Below are 27,872 nucleotides of genomic sequence, written 5' to 3'. Positions count from 1 at the left end.
AACAAAAACGTTCTGGAGATTAAGAAACTGTGTACGCCAACTTCCTGTTTTCTATGTGAACTTCCGGTAAACTTTCCACGTCTGGAATAGAACATAAGGCTATTGTAAATAAGGTATTTCATTTTAAATCACTCTTTAGTATCCTCCTTTCAAAGGTAGCAGTATCTGTTTAAGATATTTGTCTTTAATGATACATAATCTAGCTATTTTTAACTACACTGACAGAAAGATTAGATACCAGTCATCTGTCACAGCTGTGTGTATTTGGCAATTTGCAACATGGCGACAGTTAAGATGTAAATATTGTTGTTGATGATACAGTGTCTGTGTCATATTATAACATATATATATAACAAGTTTTTTTTAAAAAAAATAAAGCAAATGAAGAGCAAAGAACAAGAATCAGTAAACACCCAGAGTTCACAATAACAGAATGTTTATTGTTTATTTTAAGTTTGAAAAATTCAAACTTAAAAAGAGAAAAGATGTTAAAAAATATATATATAGAAATAGTTTAGGTCACATAAATTAAAAATTTAGATTCTCATCCTAATTTGTTTAATTATTGGGGTTGGTGGGTGGATTTTATTTTTTTATTATTGGAAATATCAACATAATGCTCTTCTTACACATAATTTTCACATTCTGAATGCCAATGTGGATAGCTTTATTGTTTATACTTTTAAATATCTACAGAACATTCTTCTTAGAGAAAATATTTACAGTGTTTATGGATTTTCAAGTACACACGTACGGCACATGCCACACGCAACTGCTACTGTGAAATAGGGTGAGGATCCCAATAAATTGCATGTTGCTGTACGTGGTAGTCATGACTTCTCATCAGCCTTTCTCCAAATACCTTTTAATTTGACCAACAACTTCTTTTGTTTTGTGTGAAAATATCACAGATTTCCACTGTCCTCATACATTTGTTCTTGAGACTATAGACATGTTCGGTATTGTCATTATTGCTAAACAGCTAGGAAGTCTAAGATATTCAGTTGAAAAGCATATAATGCTGAACAGATTTAAGATTTACCATTTCCTTAGTTCCATTATCCTTTAAAGTCTGCCAACCATCATTTTTGTAATACGAAAAAAAAACCCATAAAACTGCCGATCGTTAATGTTTCCATGTGTTCTTTTTTTTCATCTATTTTTACTTTATTCAAATCTCTTTAAAAACTTGTTGATGGCAGTGATGGTAACTAGATGCATCAAAATTTAATATTTGTGTTATTTTTGCTTTTTCTGCCTTCTGTATACTGGCATATTATCCTTTCCTACATATTTAAACTGCTTTTGTCAATTTTTCTCCATTCTTGTGCTATAAATAGCACCATACAACTTTTAATACAAACAGGGTTCTCACTAGGATTTTGCTAACTTGAGTCCCAGGACTCAAGAATTCTGAGAAGGTTGCGTCCCAGCTAAATTTGATGCGTCCCAGAATAATTATGTTGAGTCCCAACTAAATTATTGCAGTATCCCTCCATCCAAACATCAATATAAATCTTTATCATTTTATCAGTTTGTTTACGCAATATTAACATATTCAAGTATATAAACTGGTAATGCATTCAAGCCATATTCTAAAATACACACGTAATCAATTGCCATAAAAATTAACTTGGTGTTTATAAAGCTAAAATTAACTGTTGCATAATCAACTAGTACCCGAAAGTTGACTGTATACAATCACAGGTGTCATGTGCAATGAGGCGTAACTAATCCTGTCGGTCGTCTGCACTGGGTGAAATTCACGAGATAATCAAGCCGCATTGTGTATACAAGCAGTAATTATGGTTTCTACATGTAGATAACACTCAAGATTCAAAAGTGTGTGTTTTTTTAAAAAAAAAAAGCTGCAGTGTGTTTACAGCTGTCGGAGTTTGGCATGCGACATTATTATGACTATGGACTAATAAACATGAAGTATCTTAATTATGATCAATCCCTGTTTTAAAAAAAAAGAGAAATAAGTACAAGAAAAGTTATTTCTTGGATGAACTTTATGATAGTTACAGGAAGGTTTCGATTAAATATTTCTTTGACAAATCCCAACATCTAAATTCCCCGTTTTTGAAATTACCTGAATTTTCTCACTAACGAGGACGCGTCCGATCATGAGTCCGCGGACACATCGTTTTTAAGAACCTTGCGTCCCAAGTAATTTTGCTGCGTCTAGGATGCAGATTCTTGCGTTAATGAGAACCCTGACAAACGGGAGATAAATCTTAAACTTTCACTGTGATTTTTATTGAGAATTTAAAAATGTAATACATGTAAATACTTTTGATACCAAATAAAAAACCAAAAATAAAAAACAACGGAGTGGGGCACTTTGAGAGGGGCAGGCGAGAATGAGAATCTAAAATTTAATTTTACCTGGCCTTAGTTATTGATAATATTGTCAATAAGGCAAATGAGCTGTAAATGTGTGGTGTGCTCTATGATAAAGAGATTGATGAATTTATGAAGACAAAAGAGTAGAAATAAAACTGCTTCCAATGGTAATTTTCATTAAATGTTTTGCTGTTTGAATTGAAATGAGTAAACAAGAAGGAAAGCAGTATACACACATTTTTTTTTTTAATATCTTTTTGCATGTCTGAATAAAATTGTGTGGTTTTTTTAAATTTGTGCACTTATCCTGTTTTAATTGTCTATTGACAGTATGAGTCATTCAGCTCCCTGGAGCTATCAGCCACAGAACACAGATCCAGGGGGAGTCAAGCTTTTCAATCCAGCTCAGTTTGCAGAGCAGACAAATGGCCCAAGTCAATTTAATCCAGTACAACAAGATGCAAGTACTGGACACCAACAAGAAGCATTCAATGGACAACCAGAAAATTACAACATGGGGCATGATCCTTCTTGGAACTGGAATTATACTCAACAAGATCAAAGTCAAATTGCCCAAAATCCAAACATGTATGGACACGATGGACAAATGTATTACGACCAAAATCAAGGACAGTGGGTATTTTATGGACAGTATGACCAAACACTTGGTTATGATCCAAGTCAAGGTAACATGCAACAAGAACAGCAGTATAATGGATCTAACATGGAGGCCCCATCAGGAAATTTTGCAGAAAATTTTCCTCAAAACTTTAATCAGTATGGTGGTAATTACACAGGTTATGAATATAGTGAGAACATGGTGACAAATAGTCACCCTTTAAGTGATGGTGAGCATCATGAACAAAATACAGATCAGTCTGTTGATTCTGCAAAGTTGGATCAGTCATCAACTAGTCAGGGAATGTCAGGATTTTTTCAGAATGATGATTATGAGACAGAATCTAACACAGGGACTTATGATAGTTCATTCCAAGAATCATCTCTTCAGAATTCACTGGATCAAATGCATGAAGAAAAGCATGCAAATGAAGTTATTAAGCAAGAGATCAGTGGTGAAAGCCTGCAAACCTTGAATTATTCTACAGGATCGCTGGATACAGCAGCCAATCCCGTGTCAACTGCAAGTGTTCAACAGATCACTGATCAATTGCAGAATATATCTGTGTCAACCCAGGGACAGTTTGAAGAGTCAAAGGAAAGTGAGACAAACACACAGCATCCTATTGTGGGAAATGATTTGAACCAGTCAGCCATTCATGGACAAGTGAACAGCACAGGTAATGTGTCTGAAAATGTGTCGGGAGGAAGTCCACATTCTGATGATCAGCAAGGATTGAGTGACTGGGAAGTGGTGCCCCCAGAGTCCAGTCAGATGTTGGAGGTTCCTGGGGGAGAAACTAAGCACAGTCGAGAAGGGTCTCTGGACAATAATGTGCAGTTTTTCATTGGCTCTGGGAAAAACTCAGATGATGGCTCAGCGAGACACACTCCTGAATCAGCTCAACAGGTAATTCTTATGGAAAAATCTGGGTCATGCTTGAAATTGAGAACAGTTTAAAGATAAAAAAAATTGTTTTTCTTTTCAGCATTTAAATATTATTATAATAGCAACTTGTAAAATATCCAAATATACTTGTCATTTTCAGGGTCAAAACAACACTAATTTAGAAAAAGAGAAGGAGAATACTACTGATAACTTACAAGTCACAACAGAACATCTCCAACCACAGCTTACATCATCTCCCAATGTTTCTCCAGGCAAGAATAAAACAGAAGATGGGGTTGTAAATAAAGCTCCCCCTCCTGTTGGTCCACCACCAAGTGGGGCACTTAGTGAGAAAAATAACCCATTTAGGAAAGACAAAGCAAATGCTTCAAAGAACACAGATACAAATGCACTAAGTATATCACAGCCTTTTTCTAGGTCCAATCATCCACAGATGCCAAGCCCTATAGTAGCCAGCTCAGAGGATTCAATGAGGGTAGCTCAGAAAACACAACCACAAAGTCCAATCATGCCCCGAAAGGAAAGTCCGTTTCAGCCACCAAACAGGAGACGCACTTTGTCATCTCAGTCTAGTGAATCAGAGGACCAGCCAAAATCTGAAAAAGAGGTCAAGGCCAATAGCCCCAGTGTTCCCAGCCAAATATCAAGTTCTAGGGAGTCTTTGACATCTACTTCTTCAAAGCAGGGACAGGAGAATGAGAAATTAAAACGACCACCAAGGGACATGACAAAGTCTCGACCCCCAGTGGGGTCAACTCGGGGAGTGATGTCTCCACGACGAATCGAATCAGCGTTTCAACAGGTGCAGAAACAAAGAGCAAAGCATAACATGTCTCCTGCCACAACACTGTGGGCAAACAATGATACACTGCCAGTGGCTAATATCCTGCTAGCTCCAGCAGCGCCAGCCATTACACCAATCCTTACTCCTACTTCAAGTACCACTTCATCAACAAAAACCTCCCCCTCCAAAACAGCCAAAGACAGTAGGGATGTACTCTCTCCTGTCCAGATGTTGATCAATAGTATGAGTGAAAAGCAGAGTGATAAACCTGCTGAAGACTCAAAGAAAGGAAGTAAGCAATACGATAATAGACAGGAGAGACCCCATCAGAGAGGTTCTTCACGGGATCGACACGAACGGGGTTCATCCATTGACAGGGAATTGGAGATTACCAGGAGAATGGAAGAGAAAGAAAAAAGAAAAGAAAGTGAGAGTTATCGTGATAGAGATCGGGATAATTATAAAAGTGACAGAGCACGGGGAAAAGATCGGGATTATGATCCCTATTACGACAGGCAGCCACCTCCGAGGCGAAGGGATCCTTACTATGGAGATGAGAGATATGAACGACCAAGATCAAGACACTCTCTTCGTATGAGATTTTATTCTAATTAAACAAATGTCAAGTTAAACAAATGTCAAATTATGAATCAGATTTTTAAAAAAAAAAAATGTATGATTTGAGGTGAAAACAAATATGATTGATATGAGTTTGTTTATTACCAACAGTTGATGATGATGGATCAAGTTCCAAAGGAGGGCAAGAGTCTGATCGACCTAGATCAAGACATGACTACAGCAGAGATGTGGATAGGCCGAGATCCCGGCAGGATTATGGAAGAGATCCCTACTACAGGGACAAGTATGGAAGAGGTCAGTATACTACTAACTTATACTATAGATATGACAAAAAATAATGATTAGTCTAGGGATTTAAGAAAAAAAATAATCTCTGTTGCACTGAAAATATTGAAAAGGAAAAGACAATAAAAGAAATTTATGCAGTTGAATCTAGAATCTAGTGATCATGGTTTTAGACATTTTTGCAGAAAACTCTGAAAAGAAAAATGAGAAAGGTAAACTGGCAAATACATCATTAGGGTATATGAATACACAAAGTAAAAGGGGTGAAAGATGTACCAATAAAAAGAGCCTTGGTCATAATCTACCTTGTATCATCTGAAGTCTGTCCCACTGTTCCGATGCCATCACCTTTGCATTGTATCTCCAGTTACAAATAAACTTTGGCATTCAAATTAGGTAAAATCAGTGACAGAAGTATTTTTTTTTTCAAATTACTTCGAAACGATCCATTGAGTTTAACTAGTATATTGACACAAGGGTCAAATTCAAAATCTATGGGGATTTAACATTACAAAAATGGTTTCCATCTTAGAAAGAGATCTGCTATTATTCCTGATTTTCCTGTACTTGGCGATAGTGACATAATTACGTAGCACATGTTTGGATTTTGAGGTCGTACTCAGTTGATCTCTGGAAATAACCAGTACTCCCTTAATATTGCAACAGCTGAAATAATTATAAATTTGTATAGACTGAGAAAAATCAGGTCATAGTAATTTGTTGTAAGTTGAATGTATTAAATCAGAGTGGTTTAGAAATGATTAGACTCTAATGTTTTAATGATATTCCAAGACAATTCAAAATTTATTTCCTATCAGTAAAAAGGAGATGGAAGTGCTCATGTGGGACAGACTATAACTGAAATACATATATGCACTAAATATAGTAAATAGATTACATGTATGAATTATAAATAATATTTTATAATTGTGTATCGTCGTCATTAATTATGAATCTACTACATTATAAAAAAAACTTCTTGGGAATGGAGGGTGAAAATATTGTATATACATGGATCAGTAGTATAATGAAAAAAGCCATATAAAAGATAGAGTAGCACTAATAATGCATGAAAAAGACTAAAGGAAAAAGAAAAAGCACAATTCATTGAATGCTTGTTATTTACTAATGAACAGAGAAATACATGAGATATATAGACTCAGGACACTGTATGTATTTTGTTTACAGAGTTTGGTGTTCATATTTTAGTTGAGCTATTTTTTTGCATGTTTTTTTGTGTTAAACCATTACAGTGATAGAGGAATTACCAGAATACCATGAAGGTCAGTAGTGTAGTGATCAATCAACCCTGACATGGCATGTCACATGACTCACCTTGGATATTCATAAAACTGCTAGACTGACAAATATACTTGTTGTTTGGAAATTGGTTTTAGAAACTGCTTTGTTGATGGAAATTATAAAGAATTAATAAAGAAATCAAATTATATGAATAAACAAAGCAAATGCTCTTCTCTTTCCAAAGTCATTGTTAAACTTGCTTGGGTGAAATTTTCCTCTATTCAAAAACGTGGTACAGTGAAACCTCGTTATCTCAAACTTGATGGAACCAAGAAAAAACTTCGAGATATAATGGGTAAAATACTTAAAGAATAAGCAGTTGGGACTTCCAAATCACTTCAACATATCCATGGTATTCGAGATATCAGTGTTCGAGATACCGAAGTTCAACTGTATAAGATAATATAGTTATTGAAGCTTTGAAATTTTGAATTTAAGCCAGTTTTCTTACTAATTCTTAATACATACATACTTAGTAACTTTATACATACTAATACATTGTATTAATGCTTAAAATCATTTTGAAATTAATACTTCATTAGAGCTAGTTCTTAGAATCTCATGATACCATTGAATGAAAAGTTCGCAACTCTATCATCTCTGATTTCCAAAGCAATATTCAATTCTTTTTCAATCACAAAGTTTCTTAGGTTTTAGTCTTTTAATTAGTACCTGATATGTGTCATCCATAATACAAGTATACGGGAATATGGAACTTATTGAAGAAAGCCTTCCAGTAAACCTTCAAATAAAAATAAAATGATTCATCAGTGAAAGAAAATGTCATCTTCAATCATTAAAGATTAAGATGATATTGGTTTTTTTTTTAATTTGTGCAACATTAAATTCCTGTTTATGTTTGGTTTTGCTCGTTTTCAGAAATGTTTGTGATGAGTAATGTATTTCATGAAGTACAACTGATTGAGATGTACATGTACTAGTATAAGAATTTTTTTTTATTATTTTGGTTTTTCTTTATAGGCTATGAGCAGTATGATTACTATAGTCGCCAAGGTTACTATGACAGACATGGTTACTATGACAAATATTACAAGTATGACCAGCGTTACTATGACGATTATTACGGCAGGGGCACCTATGAAGACAGGTATCTTTTTAATGTTCTTTTCATATCTTTACAATTAAGCCAATTCAAAGCTATTTTACTGTTAAAGTAATCTGAAATTTCTGAAATAACAATTTCAGATTTTTTTGTGTGTAATGTAACATTAATTATGAAAATGGAGATAAAGTTGTCAAACTTTACTATTATAAATTCTGAGTATTCTTTTTGTGAAGTTATTAACTTTGATGAATTGCACTTTTTAACAATGTAATCATTACATGTTGTATGATCAAGTGTTAAAATCAATGAAGTCACCTGGAATTCTTTATAGCATGTCACATATTATTCACACATATATAGTGAAAGCCTACCGCTTGCTTGTTATTCTACAAAGCAAAACATCCATGTTCATATCATTTTGTAGTTGTAACCTACATATCCACTACAATATATCTGTATCAAGTCAGATTTTTAAAGCAAAAATAAGAAAAAGGACCAAATAATTTGTTTCTGTATAAAGATTTTTATAGCAAAAATGGCATTTTAGTTTTAACAGGTTACTGCAATTCGATTACCCAAACCATGGCCAGTGGCATCATGGGTAAGGCTACTCTAGCCTGCACGTCAACCTTAGCAAAAACTGGCAACTCTTTCCAACTTTGCTTTCTGAATGTGTTAATCCTTGAAAAAATTGTGCTACATTTGAAATTTTGAATTTTGTGTTCAAAGTTTTGCATGGTATTTTTAATTGACATATAGGTACCAGCCAATGAAACTTTAGAGGAATAATTTTTTTTAAATTTAGCATTGTAGATGTACAGTATTTTTATTATTATAATTATTAATTAATTTTTTTTTACTCTCTATACATGTACTAATAAAAATAACAACTCTTTCATTGATATCTTGATATCAGTAATTATGGATCCAACATTTTGTTGTCAGTGTTTTAGATGTCTTTTCTTTTGAATGTTTTCTTTAACTTTGGTTTTCAGTGATTTGCTTAACTATTGCCTTTTTATCAAGTCTGGTCCATTTCTTTCCTTTGCACCATATTCTATCTGTCATAATATTCAATATTTCACCAGCTGCTTGTGCTAGATGGCATTGTTTTGTGTGTTAGTGTTTTGTGTGTTTGTTTCCAACCTTTATGGCATTTTTGTTAACATTTTATTTATTTCCATTAATAGTTTATGTGCACTAATCATAATTTGTAATCTTATTAATTGCCTACATTGAATTTTGAAAAAGAAATTTTAATTTTGATTAGAGTGTACTAATCTATAGAAGTTTCTTAAAAAAATGTAATCAGTTAATTAAAATCCGGCACAAAGCTTCATAAATGTACAGATGTGTATATGCTGGGATGATGTATAGATTATAGATTTGTATAGTGTGTAGGTAGTAATTTGGTCACATGCATGAGATTGAGCACCACAGTAACAGATTTCCTAGAGCATTATGTTGATGAATGATGCATGACTTGTAAATGTTTACCCACAGATACCCCAGTCAATATTACAATCAGTATGGACAGCCGTATGAAGACAGTGAAAGGTTCACGAGTCAGAGAGGCTCGCGAGTCCAGACCCCGGGCTCACTGTCTGACACGGGAGAGCATCAGTGAGTAAATTAATGGGTGATCAAAGTAAAGAGATTAGCCAGCCATGATATCAGCTTATAGGGGGGTACTACTGGGATAGGTAAGCTCAGGAAGATTAAGATCATTATAATATGAACTTGTTTGAAGGATATTTTTAGAAATCATAGGTGTTACAAAGTTGTTGACAATGGTTCATTTTGGCCTAACAACTGACAAGTGAACCTCATTATGCAAGTCATCATTGATATTGGTAATCCCCCCCCCCCCCTAATGCATATACACATATACACTTGATGTCCACTGAAGTGTTTAACCTGTAGATGTTTTACAAGTAATGCATTTACTTGTTTTGCTCTAAAAGAGTCTTTAAGTGGACTGTGCTACTTGCATAAATATTAAAAAGTATTGAAAGCTTTTACATGCATGTAAGCAAACAAATAAAAAATGCCTAAGCTTAGTTTTTTTTCACCACAAATATGTACCCTACAGGATACTTTTCTGCACAATGCATTGGTTGGAAATTGGTCTTCTAATGAATAAGCTGTAAACTGCTTTACACAAAAGCCATGCTATTATGCAGCATGTACATGTATGTTAAGCATAACAGGCGCTCGAAGCTGAAATGTGATCATATAATTTGAAAAATTTAACTAAGAAATGAGTGACGTAGATTTTTCGAAAAGAAAAATAGAATTATAAACTTTACTTAGAATTGTGTAATGTATGTGTCTTGTTGAGTTCTATGTTTGTTTTGTCTGATGAACACTGCCATTTTTCTGCCTGGGCTTTTTTATTTGGTATTTCGGGTTGGGTTCTTTATTTCTGGGGCTATGAATTTGACAACTTATAAACATGTAATCAACAAATTCTTAATGTATATTTATAATGAATAATATGAGTACATATACATACTTCATTTGATTATTATTGAAAGTGTAACTTTTGTTTGTATACTTGCATAGCTAATTATACTGTGTATTCTAATCATAACCACCATATATTGTAATGATTTGTATTTAATTTTGCATTCACCAAAAACTTATGTAACAAAACTTCACATCACAACATATCTTAGCAGTAAACATATAGCACAATATGCATCTGTAATTCTGTATTAGCATAGTTACTATATTTTAATTCAATAACATTAACACTCTTTAACAGTTCTTTTCTTATTGTAATATTTTTCTTCTAAATAATGACACAATTAAATGTACTTGTTTACAGAGATTACGATGGATACCGACAGTTTCATGGGTCCCGTTCCTCCAGTCGTCAAGGTTACGATGATTACACACGTGCCCAGTGGGATGCGTATTATGCCAACTACAACAGGGGTTATGGTTACGGTTATGATTATGATCAAGGCTATGTACAAGGTACGAGTCTTTTTCAAAAATGTTAACATTTAAAGAGAAGAAAAAAAAATTAAATTCAAGAAAACATCAAGGATAGAATATTTTGTGATTTAAAGATATATAGCATGTACATTGTTAATCCACTATATTTTTGTGAGACAACACAGCAAAATAGTTTACCAGGCATGTTCATACGTGTATATACATGTACATGTACATGAAGGTGAAGTTACAGGTAGATATTATTTTAACAGAAACGGCTCCTAGCAGGATGACCCCGGTCAAACATTCCATTCCACATGCATGCATCAGATTTGGTCCAGGAGGTCATCTTGTCAAGGTCATGCCAAATCGCCCCTCTGAAGGTCAACCAGCTACTGTGGAGATTCATGACCTGAATGAAATGTTACAAGACAACCCTGAGACAGAGGAACTGAAAAACTTCCCTGGGCCACTTGTCAGGTATATACATGTATTTGTATAGTAGTACCAAAAAGGCTGTATGGTAAGCAATATATTTTAGGAGGGGGAGGGATAACTTTTATTTGATAAGTAATGAAGTCCATCATCACGTCAATGCATGCCTTGTTGTTGAAGACAAGCACACACAAAAATTGTGTTTGGGATATACTTTTTGATTTTCTTTCCTTCTCTGTTTCTAAATGGAAACTTGGGTTATATTCCAGGGGTGATACACATAAGAATGATGTACTGACATACTGCCAGGCCAAAGCCAAGACTTCTGCTGAGAATGTCCAACTGACTGACCGAGACTCGGCAGAACTCATCTGGAGGTTCTTAGAACTACTCATCAAACAAAATGGGGTCAGTTCATGTCTAAAACACTGCTGCAGAATAAAACCTTCTTAAGTCCCTATACTCCTAACATAACAGTCATGTGTCTCATATGTTTCTCTGTGTAGCAGAAGTATTAAAACTGGACATTTCTATTTTACTTTATATTGAAAATATTAAAGCAAGATATTTATGATCATAAAGTTTTCTTCAATTTGAAAAGTATAAACTGATCTATAACTTAAAGAATGTGCTACTTGTGTGTCTTGGATCCATGTACCCCCACTTCATACAGTGAATGTAAATTGTTAAATACCAAGACATATGAATAAACACTAGAATTTTTTTCACCAACTATGACTGATGAGGTTTGTTGTAACAGGTATCATTTTCTACATTTTGATATTAATTTTGATATATAAATGCATGCAATAAAACAATATTGTTTTAATTCAAGGTAATGATATGATTAATTATAGAAGCATAATTTGCCTTTACAGACGTTTGTTGGCACAGACATTGCTGACTTACTATTGGACGGACATGAACCTACCACTGTTGACTATAGCATGATGGGATTGAAGATAAATCCGAGCTCAGATACACTAGATGAAGACTTCGATGACACGGTAGATATGTCTGTCATCACTTCAGATAGATCAGTTATTTCTAGAAGCCGCAAAACCCGAGAGGAAGCAACTGATCGCTTCAGGCATCTACTGTTGTATGGCAGGAAGAAGGTAAAATCTGAGATGTAACTCTGAATAGATAACTCTGAAATTATTGTACATTCATCATTTAGATACAATAAAAATACTGCTTTTCATTGTTGAATATGTGGAAGAATGAACAAGAAAATTCATTTGTAGGATGCTCTGGATTGGGCCATGAAAAACAACCTCTGGGGACATGCCTTGTTTTTAGCAAGTAAAATGGACAGTCGTGCACATGCTAATGTTATGACTAGGTAGGCATTAAGGTTGTTAGAATGTTTTAATGGGTCTGTCAAAGTTAGGTCATAGTTTCATAATATTTTCAAATAATTGTAGCTGATTGAGATGCATGTAAAATTGACAATCATCTTTTACATTACATATAATGCAGTGGGAAATGACCTACATCAGTGATTAAAATGTCTAGAGACGATTTATCAGTGTTCATCTCCTTTACATATGTTTATTTCATCGCGTAACTCTTTTGCCTTGTAGATTTGCCAATAGTGCCATGAAGATGAACGACCCTCTGCAGACTTTGTTCCAGTTAATGTCTTGTCGACAGCCAGCTGCTGTTACGGTTTGTATATAATAACCGGAGAAACATACATAACTTCTCTTCAAAACATCCAAACATCTATTCAGAGCTCCAGATAATTTTTTACCTCAAAGTGTATTTACTCCCTGATTTTCAAATCAATACAGATTTTGTTTTTCAGCAAAATAATCAAAAAGTATTTTGTTAATCTATTGCTCTTTTGACATCTAATGTGATTTTTAGCTTGTTATCAAAATAAGTGTGTTTTAAAAGAGGAATGTAAAAAAATGGACAGTTTCTGCATTTATCAATTAGGTTAATGAAATTTTTAAAATTTTGTCAGCTTTTAGCTACAACTGAAAAACATTTTGGTTTTTTTTTTCACCAGAAAGACCATGCGGTAGGCAATGTTACCACGGGCACACAGAAATCCATTTAAGATTAAGTCCTATATCAACCGTAGCAAGAGTTACAAAGAAAAATATCCTTCCTTTGGCCAGACAAAATTAATCTTTAGATTCTCATTCATACCTGCCCCTCTCAAAATATCCAGCCCCGTTGTTCTCCATTTTGTTCGTTTTTTTTAAATCAAAATTATATACTACGTTTTGCTATATATAAATTGTTGGCATCGATTGAGGTACATGTAAGAGTTTTAAAGTTACTCCCCGTTTGCATTAAAAGTTGCGTGGCGCTACTTGTAGCACAGGATCATATGGAAAGCAAAGAAGCAATTATTTTCATACAATTAATAAAGGTTGTCTTCGGACTTTAGATGATATTATTGCTACAGAAAATGGTAAATATACAAGAAATGTTTAATAAACAGTGATAAAGGATAAATTAGACACCGTGCGTGTTTTGTGCAATTTTGACAATATCGACGTGTACACGTCAAGAACGAAATTTTGGATGTTAAAAGAACATTGGAAATCTGATATTTTGAGACAAAGAACGAGTGTTTAATATTCAGATCTTTCTCCCGAAGTGGAATTTGGCCTAGGTTATTCCAAATACGCTTATAAATCAAAAAATTCAAACACTGAGCTGACCTTAGTTAAATCTTACTTGTATCTTTGAATCCATAGTATTTTCATAGTGTAATGCTTATTTATGATTGCTAATGCATAATTGTATGCCCTGTTTTAATTTTTAATGCGTATTTTGAAAAATTCAATGCATATTCTGCAAATGTGCACCTTATCTGGAGCTCTGTCTATTTCAGTTTTGAGCTGTGAAATCTAGCAGAATAAATATGTTCTATCTTATGTTTTTTTTTTTCTTTCTGGTTTTTTTTTTTTTAAATTCAAGATAGTCCTTCGAGTATAAATTTTATAAATGTTAAATGGTAATTCAGCAGTACATGGTATATTTCTAATTTCTATTTGTTTTTTTTTCAGTGTGTGGTGGATGAGAAGTGGGGGGATTGGAGACCACATTTGGCCATGATTCTGTCTAATCCAACTGGACGGGACATAGACAAAAAGTCCATTATGACCCTAGGAGATACTCTTGGTATGTCCCAAAGCTTGAGAAAAACATATCTATCAAAACCTGATTTCTAGACATTTTAAGCCATATAACAAAAAGGAGGATAATGAAATTAATTTCCTGTTCAAAAAAGATTATTTAATTGTAATACAGTAAAACACACTTATAGCGAACACACTTGTAATTGATTCAAGCTTACAGCAAAGTGATTTTCATTCCCTGTGGTTTTAGAAAGTATTTTGAACTTAACAGATATAACAAATTAGGTTTATAATGAAGCAAAATTGTCCATCCCTGGAATGTTTTACTGTATTCAGTCTTCCCTAAGAAAAACTCCTTTTGGGGTACAAATGTATATAGATTGGGTGTTTATGAATATTAGCTTGATGTACATGACTTTACCTGTACACCTTGTGTGGTAGCAATTTATAATTTCAGTGAATAACAAATTGAAATCCTATTGAATATGATTTCCACTCATTTTAAAACTTCAAATTTTATTTAGCATTATTTTACCTTTGTTTCAGCATCCAAGGGTTTTCTGCATGCTAGTCATTTTTGCTACATGATGGCTCAAGTCAACTTTGGTTCTTATCAAAAGAAGACTGCTAAAATGGTGCTAGTAGGATCAAATCACAGGTACAGTTCAAGAGGAAATGGAACATAGCTAGAATTAGAAGTAGTCTCAGTGAAAACACCTTTATATATGATAAATTCAGTCACTGTTTTCTGTCCTCTGTATACAGCTTTAAATCTGCTCATATCTGTAGTAATGTGCATGTTTTCTAGGGAACACCAGTTTGTTTTCACTTACCCGGTATTTGGAATTTGTTATTTTGTGTTATTTATCCTTCCATGAAACAAGTGAAAATAAAAGTTCAAAAAAAAAAAAAGCTGTATACAATATGTTTGGTAAAATACATAAGAATAGTATTATAGAGTTATTGAACTTATATCGGTGAATATTGGCATAAGTTGACAGTACAAATGCACAAACTTGCTAGTGCATTTGTACAGCTAACAAGTGCCAATATTCACCAATATAAGTTCAATAATTCCTTTATTACGGTATATAGCTAAAACATCTCCCATTGATTTATATTCATTATTTCAACTAAACAACTCATATTAATAAGAATTGTCAGTATCGGTATTTGTCTAAATGTTCAATATCGCATCATTCCAATGACCCTACCAAGCGTTATGACCTGCTTATTGAGGTTTTTATTGAGGTAAATAGGTACTAAATTACTACGTACTAAATTATACTAAATTACTAATAATTTCAATTTTGTGTTAAAATAATCATATCTTACCTAGCATAAATTTGCCTTTAAGAGGTTGACCAGACAACATTTTTTGTTTACAATGGGGCGTTTGATATTGAACGCTCATATTCAGAATGTTTCGGGCATACTCATATATATAATATATTTACATAACATAAACTCGGGTTCAATAAAAAGCCAAGATATTGAATGCTAAAATTCTCTCGACTTTTTGAAGTTTTAGTGGTTTTTTATTATACCCTACGCAACAAGTTGTGGGGGGTTTAATGTTTTTGACCCGTCAGTCAGTCCGTCAGTCCTGTTTTTTTGTCAGCGCAACTCCTCATAAACCACAGCACAGAATTTTGTCAGAATTTTGTCAAACTTTGCAGATATTTAGTACACAGTGTGTAGATGTGCATATTACCAGGAAATTCCGATTCCGTTATTTTTTTGGGAATTTCGGTACTTTTCAACTTAGATTTTTGGCCATATCTTGAATATAGAGATGAACAGTTTGTCAGTGCAACACCTCTTAAACCGCTGCACAGAATTTGGTCAAACTTTGCAGATATTTATACACAGTGTGTAGATATGCATATTACCAGGAAATTCCGATTCCATTATTTTTGCCCTAAGAGTTTTGTTCTTATTATTGAAGAAACTATCCAGCTAGGTAATAAGGAAATGTAATGAAATTTTATGTGAAATATTTTATGACCTTAAAAGACCCCTATTGATTTTGAGATCAAAATATTAATGATTTCACATACACACACACAAAATCTTGGATAGTTCTAACCCCCCCCCCCCCCCCCCCCTTAAATAAGTACCGTATATAAAGAAATTCATATGACTACATCATAATTTTGTTTCCATCAATTATTTAAATGTGTAAATTGTCATGTGTTGGACATGGACTTACACTCATTAACAAATCGAAATCACTGAGGAATTTAAATAAAAGTTTGTCAGCATAACTCCTGCACTGAATTTCCTGAAACTTTGTAGGTATTTCAGACATAATGTATAGATTTGTGTATTACCAAGAAATTTTGATTCCATTATTTATCTAGAAACTTCAGCCCAATTAAATTTGTAACATACAAAGATTTGAATGTCCTTATATGCAAGAAGTTTTGATGTGATGATTTTTGCAAGTAATGCTGCTTTTTGAATTATACTGTGTATTTAAAATGCACTGTGCCATTCATTACGTGTTGCATTGTCGAGTTTTGGGGGAGCGTGGGGTATGTGAGCTTGCTCACTTTTTCTTTCATTATAGACTAATTATTAGCTATATGATAAAACTGGTACATGTATCTTTTATCCCTTGAAGCTAGGACAAGAATAAAAATCATTAATTGCTAATGATGATGTAGTAAAAATATTGTCATTGCCTAATATATAAACATGTCCTATTGTGTTTCAGTTTGCCTTTATCAGAGTTTTCAACGAATGAGGCCATACAATGTACAGAAATATACGAGTATGCCAATTCACTAGGAAACCCATCATACTATACAGTCAATTTCCAGGTATGTGTTTGTGTCTTTTTTCCTACAATGTGTATGCTCTGTATTCTTAACACCAAAAATGTTTTGAAAATGACTGTGATTTGTTTTTGTCTCTTTGCAGAGTTTTAAATTCTTATATGCATGTAGATTGGCAGAAAATGGATTTGCTCAAGAGGTAAATGTTTCATGACTATTCTCTTATTTGATAATATAGACATATAGAAGACATATTCTATATTCAAAGAAAGATATTTTAGAATATCTTCCTCTCCAATGAATTCTGTTTAAAATATTTAAGATATGGGATTGCTTGTTTTGCAGGCCTTGCAGTATTGTGAAGCCATTTCCCGAGTGATCCTGCATTCACCAACTTTATTTCAACCTATTCTAGTCAAGCTTGTGTTTGAGGTAAGTCTGTCAAAGAAATATAAGATGAACCCATAGGTACGGGTAATTTTGAAAGATGCTTTCTGTTCAATGTGTAAAAGTAAACAGCTGATTTAATTTTGAACAGCTGGGAGACCGACTGAAGTACTTTGATCCTCAGAAACTTCACTCCACAGAAGATGAAGATCCATACTGGTTACAACAGCTGTCAAAAATTAATGCTGGATTTCAGGTAATACTTCTTTGAGTGCCCTTCTAAAGAGAACAGAAAGTGCCAAATATAGTGTGTTCATGTATATTTTTTGTTTTCTTTCATTGTAAAACAAGAAATATTTTTTGGTTTCCAGGATGGATCTATTCAACCTTTGTCTGGGAGTGTCACACCCTATGGTGGAAGTTATGGAATGCGTGCAGCCAGTACAGAAAGTGGAGAAGTGGCAGGTTATATAGCAGGTGGAGAATCCACCATAATGCCACCACCACAAGTGCCATATGGACAGGAGGCCTATCAAGCCCAGCAGAGCTACCCTACACCAGACCCAAATGTTACTCAGGTACACAAAAATAAAATGGAATGAATTTCTGAGTTTTCGGTTTTTTTAGCCATCAAATTCTTGTTACCACCATGTAAAGTGTAAAATGTAGAGAACTGATCTAACAATATTTCAGCAACAGACAGAATATTCCCAGGCACCCAACACATACAATCAATATGGTCAACCTCAGGAAAATCAACAGCATGCAGCTGCTGGGTATGGTTCACAACAAGCTTCAGATTATCAGAACCACCAAGAGGCATACACACAGGGAGTGGATCCTAATGCATATCAGAATGCAGGGGTGGACCCAAATTCTCAGTGGCAGCATCAAAATCAGTTTCCTCAGAGTGGTAATACATTTTTAAAGTCATTTTCATGCACATTTATCAACTAAGTGTACATGTTTTTGAAGGAAAACAAAAATATGTGATAATTTCTAATTTCATTAAATATTATATGATTTTTTGATTTTGAATAATTTAAAGGCTACCAGCAGTATGATCCAAATCAACATCTAGTCAACCAACAGACAAACCAACAGACAAACACTGGGAATGAAAACACACAGAACTACTATGACCCAAACTCACAAGGTGGGGTTTCCTATCAATATGTATAAATGTGGATATGTGGATAATGCCTCTCTCGGTATGGTTGTATTAATGCTGACTGTGATTGAATCTCTCTCAGTATGGTGGTATTAATGCTGACTATGGTTGAATCTCTCTCAGTATAGTATCTCTCTCAGTATGGTGGTATTAATGCTGACTGTGGTTGAATCTCTCTCAGTATAGTGGTATTAATGCTGACTGTGGTTTTATTTGTATTTGGAAATTAATTATGATGAAATGATAGCACATCTGATGATTAAGTTTTTGTTTTAATTAGTTTGGAAACTTCATATATTGTGTATTTCAGTAGGTGCTTCACTTTGCTGAAACTGTGATGCAAATGTGCATGTCCAATTTATCATTGATTAGTCCCCCCTTTTGAAAAGTTATGGATGAACTGCCATAAGAATTTCATCAGAGTGAATATTCATATGTTCTTACTCAGAAGCAAATCTGTTGACTTTCTTTTATTTCCTGTTTAATTTTAGGTCAGCATGCCAAGTCTCAATTCAGTCACCACTCTGCAACCACACAGCAGCACAGGAACAGTTTAATTTCTACCAACACTGTCACCACAGAGGATGAGGAAGAAGATGATGAAGAAGAAGAAGATGACAGTTTAGCAGGATCCCACAACATCCCAAGTGGATCATCGTTTGATTACTTCAGCGCTGTGGGGGCCAGTTCACAGCAGGTGAGCAATTGAAACTAGAGAAATTAAAAAAAATCACATTATGACCTGATTAAAGTGTTTAATGTTTCAAGATACATAAATCTGGCTGACATTTTTTTTATTTTTCAGTGAATGAAAAATTTACTTCAAATATTTCTATTTAAAGTTTTTTACTTACTGCATTTTTCTGTCTGATTTGAATGAAATGGTGTTGTAATTTTAAAAATGAAAAAAAAAATAAAAATTAAAAAAAAGTTTACTTTTCATCAGACTGTTCTAAGTCCAAACCAGGAGAGATCTCCAGATTCCAGAGGTCATTCTTGATTATTTCTCTAAATTGTACAGAATTAGAATAGTCTAACTTCATATACTCTATTAAAAAAACATAGCTTTAGTTTTTTCTGAGCACAAGTGTATTAAGATAGATATCGGTGCTTATTATAAACTGTTTACCGTATGGAGTTCACTGTGTTATAAATAAAGCATGAATTTATTTCTAATGTTATAAACGATGGAAACTCAATTTGAATTCATTTTGAGTATCTTTAGTACATTTGATAATCGTATGATTGTATTTTGTAGATTGTGGCTCCTAAGATGAGACCGAGAACAATATCTGAGACCAGTACAGGCAGCGGTGGACCCCCATCTCACACCACCTCCACTGCCAAAAAACCTGACACCATACCAGAGAAAAAGACTGATTTTAAATTGTCAGATGACAAGAAATCTAAGGTAGTCAAAGAATTATTCTCTAGACGAACTTGTATACTCATGAACTGAAATTAAGACTGTATTCAACTTGAATAGCCTTTTTAAAGGGATGATTGTTTTCATCATGTACAAGATTAAAGCATAAGCTGCAGCATGTTTTATCCTATAAATTTCTGTTGTTATTTATAATAGGAGGGTTGGAGTTGGTGGCCTTTTAAAGGGAAGAAAGACAAGAATCCTGATGTCAATGAAATGAAGCTGCCAGATGACAAGAAACCATCGGTAATATGTTATAAAGCTGTAAATGGCACTCAAAAATCAGTTGCTTTACTGCAGTTACTAATATGGATTTTAGATGTACTTAAAAAAAAAAATACAGTTTCCTCTGAATTGTTGGAATGAATCATGAAATTTAGATGCTAACTTTTTTTGTAGATTGTGTGGGATGACGTTAAGAAGAAGTGGATAAACACAGAGGAAGGGGAACAGACTAATGAGCCTCCACCCCCACCCCCTAAAGACTTCAGCAGTAAGTCACTCAGATAATGGAATTATAATGTATAATTCAGAGATTTATAGCACAAGTGAGCTTTTCTCATTGGTTTATTTATTGTCTGTCTTAACTGTTATCTGTCAACTTGACAAAGGACAAGTGCACTTAAGCAATGCTTAATGGGCCCTTTCAGTGCCGTATTACTTTAGAATATACTACCCAATTGTTCTCGTTTGGTAATAGTTAAACACAAGTGGACATTTCTAATTAAAATCACGTTAAAACATCACCTAAATCAGCATGGATTCGAAACAAATGAAGTTTTTTGAAATGCCTATAGATACCCCAAATCCGGAAAAGTCGTAGGGAACCTATTTTGAGTTCCGTTTATTTAAATCAAGGGGAGGAGACATTTAAATCGAACACTTGAACAATTTGATGGTGGATCATTGACAGGCGCGTTTGTGGAATGATACTTCTTGCACTATTTCACCTGAGAAAAAAATTGAATGAAGTTGTATAGATGCCTGTATCCATAGTGATCAAACTAAAAAATTTGCACGCTTGCATTTGAAATAATACAGGTGGCTTTCAATACTGGTACCATTGCCTTGCATGAATTTTAAAATGTTTGACCCTTTTATTTATGATGACATGTTAACGACACTAAACTCTGCTAACCCTCCCGTGTCCCTAAAACCAAATACATACAAACTTCTCTATGCGGCAGGACTTCGATATGATGCAAAACGTGGCTATCTTTAACAGTGAGCATCTTTTAGGAATGTTTACCTGGGTAGAACTCATGTGACTACCGGTATTTTAAATAATTTATTCCACGGGTGGGTTCAACATAGGTCACACAAGTAAATAGCTCTCGCTTGCTATAGGAAAAACATTGAACTTTTCATACATTTTTAATATTTTAAGTACAAGCCTAATCTTGTACAAATTTCCTACTTTCACACAAGTTTTATAAATGTATAATGTGTTTTTTGTCAATCGCACAAGTTTGTACAACGTTAGGCTGACAATAAACAAAAGCTTTGAAATGAATGACCGTCCTCGATTTACTATGGAAAATCACGAATGTTGGCTGACCCCTACCACATTGTATGGCTTTGCTCTTTGTATATTCATGAATTTCAGAGATAAAATTTGTTGAATCTTATGGTTTAGATATCAATTAATGATCTGAGATGAAAAATTATGCTTAATTTGATTCATTTTTTCACATTTTACCGGGGCACATAAGTGCACTTGTTCTTTTTCTTGAATTTTAAAGGAAAACATGGCTTCTACTATATTAGTAATTTTGTCAAGTGAAGATTCAGATTTGTTTAATTGAAGGACTTTGGCCTCTTGATACATTAAATATAGAGTCTGACATTGTGAGATTTGTTTCTCTTTTCAAGCAAAGTAACAGCTTTGAAATAAATTTTTTTACCATTGGTTCTTTGTGAACATGGACTCTTAATTCATACATATAATGATTTCGTCTCAGACTAGGAAAGAAAAGTTGCTTGGAAAATTCTTGTATTTTGTGCATAAGAATTTGATATGATCTGTAGAATTTTGAAAAATGAGAAGATCAATGTTTTGTAGTGGGATCCTCTATGCAGCCAGCTAGTAATGAAGTCCCCCCTGGTGGGGCCCCTCCCATGGGGAATAAATTTTCACTAAGGAAAGGTAAAGGTAAGTTAAGCTGCTGTAGCTGTATACTATATTAAAGGAGGAATCTTAACCAGGCATTTCTCAATTGGTTTTGATATCATACCTTTCCATCCATTCATTGAAAAACTTTTTCCTCAGCTTATTAAAGTCTGAAGTTTAAATATTCATTGCACATTTAAGATTTATTTTGCTTTCTACTGTCATATGTTTTGTTTGGGTTTTATTATTCCTACAATTATCTGATGGTTTCTTGTATTCTTTTCTCTTCTTAAGTGAACCCTGGTTTGTAATAAAGTAATGTAAAGACTGCATGCTGGATTTTTGGTCAGGGTGTTGGGATTAAGCTTAATGGACTAGGTTCAGTAGGTTAACATTTTTATGTGTATGTAGTTCTGTCCATTTTATTTGTCAATATTGCTTTATCAAAATATAATGGCATTTCAACAGAATGTGTAGTTTGGGATGGTTTGTATCATTTTGGAGGGAAGCTTAAATTATATATTAATTTTACATAGACAGGGATGGTACTAACTTTCTGGGTGACTGCATGCACCTCTTACATCTGGATCTTTGATTTATACATTTTTGGCATGATTTACTGTCTCTTAAGTTCCACTGAAGAATAAGATATTGTGGATCTACTTATTTTATTCAAGGTTATTTGCCTTTTGTTCAAGGTTCTGTGCCAAAGTATGTGGATGTTATGAACAGCAGTAAGTCCTCGGGTTCAGCCAATGTTCCGACCAGTCTGTTCAATGTCATGCCTTCTTCACAGTCATCTCCAGCCATATTTAGTCCAGGTATGTGAGGAAGTTTCCTCTGTGGAACTACGCAAAAGAAATGTTCAGTTGATTGTATCAAAAAGGGAGAAAATGTGACAGACCAGATCAGGAAGGGAACCTAAGCCTGCTCTGTTCTCTTCTTTCTTTCACATTTGGTGCCATGCCCTGGAAGTGACAGGTGAATATCCTGCCAGGGATAAGCTTAGTTTGTGTTTACTACACAAATACATTTAAGGAAGGAGGAATGAGATGGTCAGACAAGTTTCTGTACTGATACCTGTATCTCAGTAGATCAGTTTAAAGAACACCTGTCTAAATTTCAGGGAGATGGGGTTCATAACATTTTCTCCCTTATTGTCCAATCCACAAGGAGACTTAAAATTCAAGGTTTAACCCAAAACACAGTTTTCCTGGATTCTAATTGTTATTACAGTATCTTTGTATTGATTTGTAGGTGGAGAATCAGACAGTCCTTCCACGCAACAAGAGAACACATCCACTGGACCATCAATGAATCCACCAGCTTCACAAGCGGAGAAGCCTCCAGCAGGGGAGGTAAGAGCCTGGTCCTTTTTGATCAATGTTCAATGTAGCATGAGACAAAATGTCTGTGCTCAGATAAATACATGTATGTTTGGCTTCTTGTTTAGAAGATTGCAATTTTGGTTGTTTTAGCTTTCTAGAAACAGCTCTCAGAGCTCATTTTCTAGTGAAGTCCAACACTTCCTGTCTCAGGTAACCCTTACCTGTGTTTGCTAATACACTTTGATTTGACTGAAACTGGCTTATATCTCACACTGTTTCTTTTACTTTTTTTTTTGTTAACTTTTATAGTACATTGTATATTCAGTTGAACTTTGTTATCTCAAACCCAGATATCTCGAATACTATGGATATGTCCAAGTGATTTTGAAGTCCAAATCATTTTTTCTTTACACCTGCATTTTAACCTTGATATCTCAAATCCTTGGATATCTGAGAAGATTTTTCTCTGTCCCATCAAGTTTGAGAAAATAAGGTTTAACTGTAACTGTCATTTAGAATTTGAAACGAATTTATATACTGATAGATATTAATATATTTATCTTTGAAATTATATTGCACTTTATTGTTAGATTATTTAAATTGAACTAGATTTTTCAAAAATCAGATTTTTATTATAAATAGTTTTTTGTTTTTTTTTTTTGAAAGATTTCAGTATTATTTGGAATAAATTATACATGTATATTTCTGTAGTCTGTCAGATGTTGATGTCTGAATTAATATGTTTCATTGGATGCTTTTGGAGTGTGTGGCTTTGCTTTACTTTAATGGTTTTTAACAAAATAGGAAAGTTGTGCATTAATCAAGCTGCTAAAAACAAACTTTTTCATGAAAATAACAACTAATGTTTAAACAAGTAAAATGAATCAGTTTAGCTCATGAAGTTTTATTTTTCATTCACAGTTTCTCAATTATGTTCAGTAAGATGGTAAAAAATTGTATAGATTTATAAGGGTGATGACAAAAAAAAAATAACATTGAAAGTTTACAATTTTTTAATTGTTCAGAGATTTGATATTTGCATCATTCAACAAAAATAAGTCAAAAAAAAAATATACAGTATGTAATTTCATGCATCCAATCTTTTGTTTATAGCATGTGTCCTTAAATGTTAGTTTTAATGGCTTGTGCTGTTTTTAAAGAAACAAAAAAATGGTTGGTAAATGTCTCAACATAAGTAATAATTGTACTAGAAAAGGCATTCCAAAAGTAAGTTTAGATGTCCAGATATTTACCAGTAATGCACAATGGCTTCAATAAACAGGGGTAAACTGTCCATGCATTTGTGTACAAATGCTTTTTATGAGATTTATTTTTCTGCATTAATATTTCTTAAAGCAAGAAAATATTTTCAGCAATTTTTATTCATTTTCAATACTTGAAAAGCATAAACTAACCATCAAATTTAATGTCTCTGTCCAAGATTTCCAAGATTCAGCCCCTCCCCCCCCCCCCCCCCCCCCTTCAAGTTGTGCTAAGTGTGAAATACATTGAAAGTGCTTGATATATGAAAGTGCTTGATATACTAGAATGTGAAGATTCTCCTTGACATCTAGCAGGCTATCTGTTTTCATGATTTTATTACTTTTACCATATTGTGAAAATCATGACCCCAGGGCTCAGGGACGAGATAGAGCTCAGGTGGTTATATTGAATATGCAGTCTTGTTATAAACTGTCTTCAGTCTAGGACATTTAGCAGGAAAACAAAATCCTGATGACAGCGCGATGAAAAACACCAATGCAGTAAACTTCATTTTTTCGACATTCATTGCCTTGGATTAATACATTATAACAAAAAATTTGCCTTGGATTAATACATTATAACAAAAAATTTTGCAATGTCCAAAATAAATGAAACCTTGAAGTAAAATAATCTTATTATAGAAAATCAGAATATCTTTTGCAACTGTAGTAGCAATGAAGATAACCTAGTGATATTTGGTTTTCAAATTTAACATATATTTTGTTTGATAAGAAAAAGTAAATTTTCAAAATGTTCCACTTCAGGGACCTACAGAAAACAACCAGCAACCATCTGGTATGCCAGTCATGTTTAACCCCGCCCAGTTCCAAGGAGGGCAAGGTGAAGGTTTCCAGTCGGGCCCCGCCTCCACAAGGTCATCAGGTCGTCTGAAACCAGGACAGAGACGGATGTATCCAAAGTGAGGCTTGGTTTCAGGAGAGGATCTGCACACATTGTTTATTTCTACAAAATGGCATCTGATCTTAAGATTTTGAATTTGTCAGAGAGATGATAATTGCTTAACAATGGTGTATTAAAGTGTGTGTGTAGTTAGTGTAAAGCATGTGTGCATGGGATATGTATTCAAATTTATGAAATCATTCTTATCATTTACGTGGGTAAATGGCAGGGTTATGGTTCACAACAGATAATGTGATCTCTATATGTGCAATAGAAATAATACATTCTAACTAGAAACAAAATTATGTAACAATGGAAATGATATCTTTCTGTAAGAAAAGGTCAAATCTAGGTATAAAGGATATCAGTAAGTCCACGTACACAGTCTATAATCATGACTGTGTTCTGTTGCTTTGTCTCTAAATCTCCCGTCTATAAATCTCCCCTCTATAAATCTCCCGTCTCTAAATCTCCCCTCTATAAATCTCCCGTCTCTAAATCTCCCCTCTATAAATCTCCCGTCTCTAAATCTCCCCTCTATAAATCTCCCCTCTATAAATCTCCCCTCTATCAAGTTTGGTCATCATACATGTGTGTTCTGTTGTCATGGTAAAGGTTTAGTTAACCAATGCTGTAAATGAATGCATTTTTCAGGTCTAACTACTCTAGTGGTTACAGCTTTACTTCATTGTAGAATTCTTGTAAATTTTCATTGTATCATCTGACATTCTTTGATCATATTCTTTCATGATCCATTGGGGGTAGATTTTCTCCCACTTCCTTTTGTTGAGGGACAAAGGTCTCATCAAATTAGATTTAATTATGTTGGTTATGAATGTCACTTTCCATTCTGACTGTAAGGAAACTGTGTGAACGAGATTTGTGATGGTAAATTGGCACTGTGTTAGTCCACTATTGTAGGACTTTGTATTATTGATGATGTGCTCTAAATGTACAAAATAAAATTTAACAATTATGGGCATAAGAAAACTATTATAGTTGTAAAAGTTAGCGTGAAAGTTGAGCTCATAAGACTGGGGATTGGAGGTATTTTGCAGTTTTAGAATAGATTTCTTTTTGTTGAGTTGTTTTTGTTTCATTTCTTTGACAAAACATGTAAATGACAGAGAAGTGTACAGTGGATGTGGAACAAAGTGCTGGCCACACTTGTGATAGGAGACTTAGTAATGTGATTTACCTGAGATAATTATTTATTATGTATGTATAACAAAATATTGAAATATGTGTAATTTGTACATTAATATATTTACATGTGTACATCTGTGTCTTTAATGGCATAATGTCACAGGAATGAATTTTACCAGGACTACAATGCAATTGTTCTGCATTGGGCATATTTTAATCAATGTAGTTTTTATGTTGCATATTAATGATGTGTGATTTCAGAAGTTATTATGCAGACACTATCATCCTGGACATGTTGTAAACATTTTCACATTTATTTTAAGTAATATGATCTTTCAGCATTTAGATTATTTGATACTCAAGACTGCAACCTATTACTTCCCTTTATCTTGGATACATTCTTGAATTAATAAAAATAAAACAGAAATCAATTCTTTGTAAATTAAAATAACACTTCCAGTACTTTTCTTTATACATGTATTGATCCCTCAGATGTCTGTAAAGTAACCCCCCCCCCCAATAGAGCATTCCTTCTATAAAATTATCATATAACACATTGAAATGCTGTTGTATTTATTTTCTGCAGATTTGATTTTATTTTGTTGCAAATGATTGTAAGTTTCACTTAGATCATAAGTTATTTGTGAATTGGATTCATCACATAAAGTACTGTGAATTATCCTAATGTGTTATTTTTTTTTCAGTAGGAAAAGTTATTCCCCTTGTATCTTTACACAAGTAGAATTTTTTTTTACTTGATCTGAGATGATTTTATCAGTATCCGTTCTGTTTCGAACAAGTGTAAGTTTTAGTTCACATATGTTTTTGTGGCGGTAAGACGGTTCGATCAGATGTGATGGAGCACCTGACTGGAGATTCAGGGGGCCCAGGTTCGAATCCCGGTCTGGTCCGTTGCATATTTCTCCTCTCCTGTTACATTTGGTGCCGCGCCATGCCCTAGAAGTGACAGGTGAAAAACCTGCCAGGAA

At 33.9% G+C, this 27,872-nt stretch overlaps 1 protein-coding gene across 6 annotated transcripts; it reads left to right on the top strand.

Moving 5' to 3' along the window:
* Positions 1-34: 34 nt before the first annotated feature.
* On the top strand, positions 35-27,563 carry LOC133192032 (protein transport protein Sec16A-like). Of its 6 annotated transcripts, XM_061327869.1 has the most exons (32): positions 40-113; positions 2,680-3,877; positions 4,017-5,253; positions 5,391-5,534; positions 6,779-6,808; positions 7,809-7,935; positions 8,441-8,494; positions 9,397-9,516; positions 10,724-10,875; positions 11,109-11,316; positions 11,541-11,679; positions 12,150-12,389; positions 12,519-12,616; positions 12,858-12,942; positions 14,301-14,415; positions 14,919-15,030; positions 17,092-17,197; positions 17,298-17,351; positions 17,498-17,584; positions 17,691-17,795; positions 17,911-18,117; positions 18,233-18,452; positions 18,588-18,695; positions 19,202-19,407; positions 19,969-20,121; positions 20,293-20,382; positions 20,536-20,629; positions 22,199-22,288; positions 22,945-23,067; positions 23,504-23,604; positions 23,725-23,784; positions 25,602-27,563. In XM_061327869.1, the coding sequence occupies exons 2-32, from the start codon at positions 2,681-2,683 to the stop codon at positions 25,758-25,760; spliced, it is 6,021 nt and encodes a 2,006-aa protein (XP_061183853.1). In that variant the 5' UTR covers positions 40-113; position 2,680; the 3' UTR covers positions 25,761-27,563. The 6 variants fall into 6 exon arrangements, with proteins under 6 accessions (XP_061183856.1, XP_061183853.1, XP_061183854.1 ...); XM_061327872.1 differs by lacking the exon at positions 23,725-23,784 and having other exon boundaries at positions 35-113; XM_061327870.1 differs by lacking the exon at positions 6,779-6,808.
* The last annotated feature ends 309 nt before the right edge of the window (positions 27,564-27,872 follow it).

Source organism: Saccostrea echinata, unplaced genomic scaffold (genome assembly GCF_033153115.1).
Source record: "Saccostrea echinata isolate AGI-Se365-2 ecotype Australia unplaced genomic scaffold, CSIRO_AGI_Sech_v1 ptg000025l, whole genome shotgun sequence".
Lineage (NCBI taxonomy): Eukaryota > Metazoa > Mollusca > Bivalvia > Ostreida > Ostreidae > Saccostrea > Saccostrea echinata.
The sequence above is the reverse complement of the archived record's forward strand: the minus strand, read 5'-3'. Positions and strand labels throughout refer to the sequence as shown.